The sequence below is a fragment of the Tubulanus polymorphus genome, chromosome 2 (assembly GCF_964204645.1).
Source record: "Tubulanus polymorphus chromosome 2, tnTubPoly1.2, whole genome shotgun sequence".
Lineage (NCBI taxonomy): Eukaryota > Metazoa > Nemertea > Palaeonemertea > Tubulaniformes > Tubulanidae > Tubulanus > Tubulanus polymorphus.
The window spans coordinates 16786835-16794670 of record NC_134026.1 but is presented as its reverse complement, the minus strand read 5'-3'; the positions used below and the strand labels follow the sequence as shown (position 1 = coordinate 16794670).

The following is a 7836-nucleotide window of genomic DNA, read 5'->3' as shown; positions in this document are numbered from 1 at the left end:
TGAAATTAATTGTGGTAACAACTATGTATGAATATAATATAGAAATACTAAGTTGTATTATTCATGCCCCCTGGTGGCCATATACAGAAACCACTGGCCCCCTGGTGGCCATATACAGAAACCACTGACCTTGAAACTCACCACAATCATAGTGCTACAACTTTAATTTATTGTGGTAACAAAATATGCTTAGGTATCAATATAATGCGGAAAACTTTTTCCACCTAGGAAAGAATATTCATGATGACAACAAGATTACCAATGGACTGTGGTAACAAAATATAATTAGGTATCAATATAATGTGGGAAAAACTATTTTTTCACCTAGGAATGAGTGCTGATGACACCAAGATGGCCGCCAATTCCGTGATAAATGGCTGATCAAAAATACCTGTCTCGGGTATTATAGATTCCTTTGTAAAGAATACCCATCAAAAAGAGTAAACCAGTTGCAAGCTACAGGTCTCAGAATTCGGACCAAAATTGACATTCTTGGTGCAAAAAAGGTCAAAGGACGGCCATCTTGAGTCCGATCGCCCCAATTTTTCTCATGCTGGCGAACCCTTGAGGGATTCAAATATTTATATATAAAACGATTTTAGATTTCTTTTAATTTATATTTTAGATTGTTTCAATTAATAAATTCTCGATTTTAGATTTCTTTTAGTTTGTAAATAGCGGGTTTTTAGCCCACTTGGGACTTTAGTCACAGCGGGCTATTGCGTTCACTTTTCGTCCGTCGTCCGTCCGTCCGTTCGTCCGTCCGAAAACGGAATCCAGTTATTTTGGGAAGTTTTGAAGACGCTTCAAGGTAACGTCTTGATATTTAGGTTACACGTGTATCTACCCTAGACACATCTTCAGCCCAAAAACTGGCCCTGTCAGAATCAAGATGGCTGACTGGCAGCCATTGTTGTTCGCCAAAATCAGCACTTTTTACACATTTTTGAACTTTTTGAGGGAAATTTTGAAGACGCTTCGATCAATTACCTTGATCTTTCGGATATATATGAATCCCCCCAGGGCCCATCAACGAAACAAAAATTGGGTCGATCGGACTCAAGATGGCCGTCCTATGACCTTTTTAGTGCCCAAAAATGTTAATTTTTGCCCGAATTCTGAGTCCTGTAGCTTCCTACTGGTTTACCATTTCTCATTGCAATTTGTGATGGGTATTCTTTGGAAAGGGATGTTTTATACCTCAGACAGGTATTTTTCATCAGCCAATTATGACGCAATTGGCGGCCATCTTGGTGTCACCAGTACTCATTCGTAAGTGGGAAAAAGTTTTTCCACATTATATTGATACCTAAGCGTATTTTGCTACCACAATCAATTAGAAAGTTGTAGCTCATAACGTGTTCTATGATTGTGGTGAGTTTCAAGGTAATTGGATTTCGTATATGGCCACCAGGGGGCGTTGAATAATAAAATATCTTAGCATTTCTTTATTATATTCGTACCTATGCATATTTTGTAACCACAATCAATTGCAAAGTTGTAGCTCATGACATCATCTATGATTGTTGCGAGTTTTAAGGACATTAGTTTTTCTATATGGTCACCAGGGGGCGTTGAATAGTAGAATAACTTAGTATTTCCTTATTATATTGGTACCTAGGCATATTTTGTTACCATGATCAATTGCAAAGTTGTAGTTCATGACATGTTCTATGATTGTGGTGAGTTTCGAGGTCATTGGGTTTTGAATATGGTCACCAGGGGGCGTTGAATAGTAGAATGACTTAGTATTTCCATATTAAATTGGTAACGAGGCATATTTTGCTATCACAATCAATTACAAAATCGTAGCTGCTGACATGTTCTATGATTTTGGTGAGTTTCAAGGTCGTTGGTTTTTGTAAATGGTCACCAGGGGGCGTTGGATATTGAAATTGTTAGATTGTTGAGCATTTGAAACCATTTCCCAAGTGGGCATGGTGTCCCTGGACCCCTAGTTATCTTATGATTCAAATATATCTGAACGATTAAGGTTTTAGATAAGTCTTCAAAATTTCCCTCAAAAACTTAGAAAATATGTAAAAAGTGCGAATTTTTGCGAACAACAATGGCTGCCAATCAGCCATCGTGATTCTGAAAGGGCCAGTTTTTGGGCTGAAGATGTTTTTTTGGGAAGATACACGCGTAACCCAAATATCAAGACAGCAGAAGCGTCTTTAAAACTTCCCAAAATAACTGGATTCCGTCTACGGGTGGACGGACGAACGGTCGGACGAAATTTGAACGCAATAGCCCGCTGGGACTTAAGTCCCACGTGGGCTCAAAGCATTTCATTTAACCTACGGAACAACCGGCGCTTACGTGAGGTCACTTTTAACTGTAGCTACTGCATCAACCCTGTTACGCGTTTTAAATGTTTACAATGGACTGTTTACCATGAAACAAACGTCATAATGATACATTTTTCTTCTAATGCAGAAAATCATTTATTGTACAACGGTTTTGTAAGATGTCAATCGAGCAACTCACAACAAGAGAATCATTGAGAATGTTACATGTACAAATGCGATTAGAATAATCGTACAACCTGTTACCACAGAGCTGCCACTTTTTGCAAGGAAAAGTGGATAAGAGTTGCAGTTGGTCGAGCGGCAACATTTCTTGCATTGTTTTAGATGACCAACTGTGTGGCAGATCTCGTTTCTATACACCCGACATAAATCCCGTCTACAACCACGTTCAAACTCGTAATCGGTTCCGTTCTGATTGTAAAAGACCTGGAAAAAATAAATGAACATGTAGGGTCCATGCGTCGATTCGCTTACAACTAGTTTTGATGTTTGATATAGATTAATTGAACAAATTGATGTAAACAAGGTACACGTATTGTTATGGTAGGCTCCGACTGCCTCACGGGACCTTAAGATTTTCCAATCCGAGGCCGTCTGAGCATCGATTGGTCGTTATCACACGAATTCCCGGAGTACGGGTGTTCGCGTGGATTACCCTTATATTGAGTGGCTGGAATCGAGGGACTGGGTGATTGTGAGGATAACCCGTATAAAATTTATATACGGGTTATCCTCACAATCACCCAGTCTGATGCTGAGTAAACTATCGCTCATAAATGAAAACAAAAACAACTTGAGTAAAAATTGTTGTTTATTCCTGAATGCAGATTCCTCACTGAACAAATTGATGCGCAATAAAGGTAGGTAAACCGATTATTAACGAAATTGCGGACCAAAACGTCGCACGGAGAGCAGGTGTGACAGAAGTAATAGGGGTTTAGTTGTTCTAGATCAAAGGTCGAAAGGTCGAGGTCATAAAAAATGAAAAATAAATTCTCGCACACTCGAATTTATTTTTCATTTTTTACTCACTCAACCTTTCAACCTTTAATCTAGAACAACTAAACCCCTATTACTCTTAAGATATTAATCTAAAAACTTCTAAAATAAATGTTAATAAAAAATATGTTATTAAAATGGAGAGTAAACAAGTAAACAGTGAATTCTTAGATAGAATAAAAGATACTACAAATGTAAAATCTGTAGATTATAAATTCAAAAAGTTAACAGAATTAACAATTCATAAGAAATATCTAATTACAAATATTGATACAGTTACTAACAAATATGGTAGTAAATTAGTTATCCACTTAGAATATGAAGGATTAAAAGGAAATACATATAAATTCAGAACATATTTACCAGATAGATTTCAAAGAGTATCAAGTGAAGATTCAGAAGAATTATGTTCTGGAGATTTCTATTTCATATACAAAGGTAAGAATGAAAAAGGGCACCATGAAATAGATTTCGAATAAAATATGTAAAATAAATGGTAGAATTAAAAGAATACAGAATATTTGTTGATTCAAGAAGACTTACAAATTATAAATCACATAATTTACTAGTACAATTAGATAGAGAATTTAAGAATTGTGTTGATTTAAGATTAGTAAATGTAAGTTTATGTAATTCTTTTTATAATATATCGGATAAAACTTTTGAAAATAGAGGGTTTATGATTTATATGAGAAATAAAGATAAATGGTTTCATCTATTTTTAAAACCAGGATTATATAATTTAGAATCATAAGCGCAGGAAATTAATAGAACAGCTCGGTTGAAAATCGGGGGCACTTCTGTATTTTAAATTTAATTTAATAAAATTGATAGTACTAATAAAATAAGAATAAAGATATCTAATGAACAACATAAATTTACGGTAAACAAACCAATGGCTAAAATGTTAGGAATTAAACCGCTTACAGTTACTGGAAACGCAGAAGGCATCTCAAATATAATACCTTTTACACACTTTTATATTTATTGCAATTTAATCGATCCTACAAAAACTTTCGAAGCAACTAAAGAAACAATTTATAGTTCTAGTGTACTAAATATTTTACCGCTTAAAAATGTTAAACAATTTGGATCTCAAATAAATTATGATTTAACAGAATGTGATTTTAAACCTTGTATTCCTCAATTTGATAATTTTAGATTAGAAGTAAGAAATCATAATGGATATTTAATTGATTTGAATAACTTTCCTATAATTTATGAATTAATTATAAGATGTAGAGAGTAATTTTTTTCACTATATAAATGAATATAACTGTTGGACCGAGTGTATGTTTTGGATTCGATTTTAAACATGAGAAAGAAATGAATTTAACAGTACTGATGTAATTACGCATATTAAAAATATTGCATTTTCTAATGAAACAACATTTGAGTATGAAAAAACAATAGATAAAGAAACTTTAAATGTAGAAAAGATTACTAATTTAATTAGAGAATCTTTAAGATTTTATGAATTAGATGAAGATTTTATCATTTTATTATTGATGATATTAAACGAATAATAACTTAAATATATGAAAATGAAACTAATAATACTATAAATGTTGAAATAATTATAACTAAGATAAATAAATATTTTGAAGATAGTAATTTTTTTATAAATAAGTGAGTGATAATAAGTGGATAATAACTGGATTATATAATGGAGCCTTACTATCAGTTGGAACTGTTGGTTGGTATTAAAAAAATTATTTAAAATGGGAAGTGTTAATGTTGATAGATTTGATATAAATGATATTTTAAAATTAACGTTAGCAGTTACTCTATCTAATTTAACTATTGATTATTTGGAAAAACAAAAATATATTCCTCCTATATAAATGCGTAATTTTTTGTTAAATAAATGGCATCTGTAATTATAACTATAATAGGATCGGCAATTGTTAACGCTTTAGCATTTACTGGTGGTGGTTATTTATTTAAGCATATTGATAAAAATGGGTCATTATCAGAACAAAAAAGACTTAGCATTAGAAAAATATAATAAATCAGCAGAAGAATATAGAGAAAAGAGACAAAATTACATGGTTAACAAAGAATTATATGATCAGAAGATTTCACATAGAGATTTTCAATCAGTTGATGATGCAATGAGTTTATATAACGCGGTAACCAATAAAGAAAAATTACATCTATACAAACCTAAATTATCAGATTATTATACCCCAAGTAAAGAACAACAGAAATATGAAATAATTTGGATTTTAGGTGGAACTGTTATTGTTATATTTGTAGCATATAAATTTACTAATTAGTAATTTCTTTTCTAAATAAATGGATGATAAAGTTGATAATATTGACATTATTCCTCATGATATAAATAAAACTAAATTAAAAACATATTTAGAAAAACAAATATTAGAATTTGAAAGTGACTTAAAGATAAAAAAGAAAAAATATTTAAAAAGTAAAATTATCTATTATTTTATTATCAGTGGTTCAGTTACAATTAGTTCTGTAATAACATTTCCAGCAATATTCAGTCCTTTAACACCTTTCGCTATATCAATTGGTGTGTAAGGTTTAAGTTCAAGTGTTTTAACTGGTATAAGTTCAAAATTAAATATAAAAAGTAATAAAGAAAAAAGTTAAAACTAATATAAAAGAAATTGATAAATTAAAAAATACACTCGATTATATAATAAGTTTAAATGGTAATATTACAGTTGAAGAACAAGATAAATTATTAAAAGAATTAATAAATTATTAATGTTTTAATTATATAAATGGGGTTTCCAAAAGCTTTCCAATATAATAAATCAATTAAATATAATATACCTGCAATAGATTTTAACAAAAATATTACATATAAAAATTTAGTTTTAAATTCATTAACTAATTTAGAAATTTATGTTACTGAAACACAGTTTTTTATTTCTAAAATGGAAAATATATTTAATACATATGAAGTTACTTTTACTCGAGATGAATATCATATATATATATAAAGTAAAATCTAATATGAAATATTGGCAGAATCAATTAAATTTTTTTTACAAAATCAGGTATACAAAGAATAAATCAATCTATTAGAACTTATTTGATATGTATTCTAGGTGCGCAAGTTGAAACAAGATCACCAATAGTTGGAAATGATAACACTTAATTTAATACACAGAAACAATTTAAAGTTTTATTTGAAGATTCCATTCATAATGATAAAAATAGATCGATTCCAGAAAACATTGTAAGATATCAAAATTATCTAGATAAATCACATATTAGATTAAATTATTGTCTAGGCCCTAATTTATTAATTATTTCTGATGATTTAATATTAAAAATGGGAAATATAATTGGTTATAATGATCTAATTAAAACTGCAACAATAAATAATTTATTTGGATTAAATGATATAAATAAAAAGATTATTACTGCTCCAAAATTAATGGAAGGTGAAAAAAATAAAAAACATATTCAATCAACAGAAACTAAAACTAAGAATATTAAATTAAATAATGATTCTAAAATAAAAGATTACAATACTACAGAGAATGGTGCCGCACGGCACCCACACGGTGATATAAAAACTGATAATATTCAACATGACATAATTAAAACTGATAATGATAATAAATCCCATGAAAATGCTAAATTCGCTATAACTTGTATAGGAATTGTAATCGGAGGAATATTATATTTTAAATTTTAATTTTTCTATTATGTAAATGGCAGAAGGTGGAGAAAAATATGAAATGGACAACATGGGAAATAATAATAAAGGTGGTTCTAAAGGCCCATCAACAGATGAATTTGATAGAAGAACTAAATCGAGAATAAATCCTGAAAATGAAAATCCAGATTTAGTAAAACAAAATTTAGAATATAAGGAATATATTTATAAATTCAAACCTATAATTGAAAGATCTGGGTATAATATAAATGATAGAGGGGCCAGACTTTTAGTAACAGAATTAAAATCTTTAGATGGTGAATATTATTATCATTTGAAAGATGATTATTATATTAATATCACTTATAAAAAATCAAAACAAAATATAGCTGCCAAGCAGCGATGACGGGTTTTCTGCAAAGCCATTCAGAATGATGGGAATTGTAGTAAATTGAAATACCGATACATAAAATAAAATGCATTGACAGATTCGAACCTAATATGCAAACACTGTGTTAACGTCAAATATGATTCAGCTTTGAAACCGAACATACGCGGACGTACAATCAACAAGTATTAATTTATTTGACCAGGCATTTATTTTGGCATTCAAACATCATGATACCGTATTATCACCATGCTTAAAAATGGATCTTTCCTATTGAGAACTCATCTTAAGCACCTGCTGAGTCGATAGATTGAGTGAACTAACAGATAAGAACGTATTACGATTGATTTAGAATAGATAGAAGAAGTTAATGTTTTAATGAAATATTTGAATAAATACACATACTGTAGTGTAGATTCAATCAATAGATTATGAATTGATTTGGTCTGGGTTTCCGGCTGATGTTGATTTTGGCTTTTATGGATTACAAATTCTATAGG

The 7836-nt window shown here is 30.4% G+C and overlaps 1 protein-coding gene across 2 annotated transcripts in view; it reads right to left on the bottom strand.

Annotated features, from left to right (window-relative positions):
- Positions 1 to 2571: 2571 nt before the first annotated feature.
- LOC141898670 (uncharacterized) overlaps positions 2572 to 7836 on the bottom strand; it is a 166742-nt gene continuing 161477 nt past the window's right edge. The window contains exon 5 of one of the 2 annotated variants that reach the window (XM_074784705.1): positions 2572 to 2738. In XM_074784705.1, coding sequence (XP_074640806.1) covers positions 2701 to 2738 — 38 coding nt within the window. In that variant the 3' untranslated portion in view covers positions 2572 to 2700. The remainder of the gene's footprint in view (positions 2739 to 7836) is intronic. The other variant, XR_012618586.1, reaches the window with a different exon arrangement.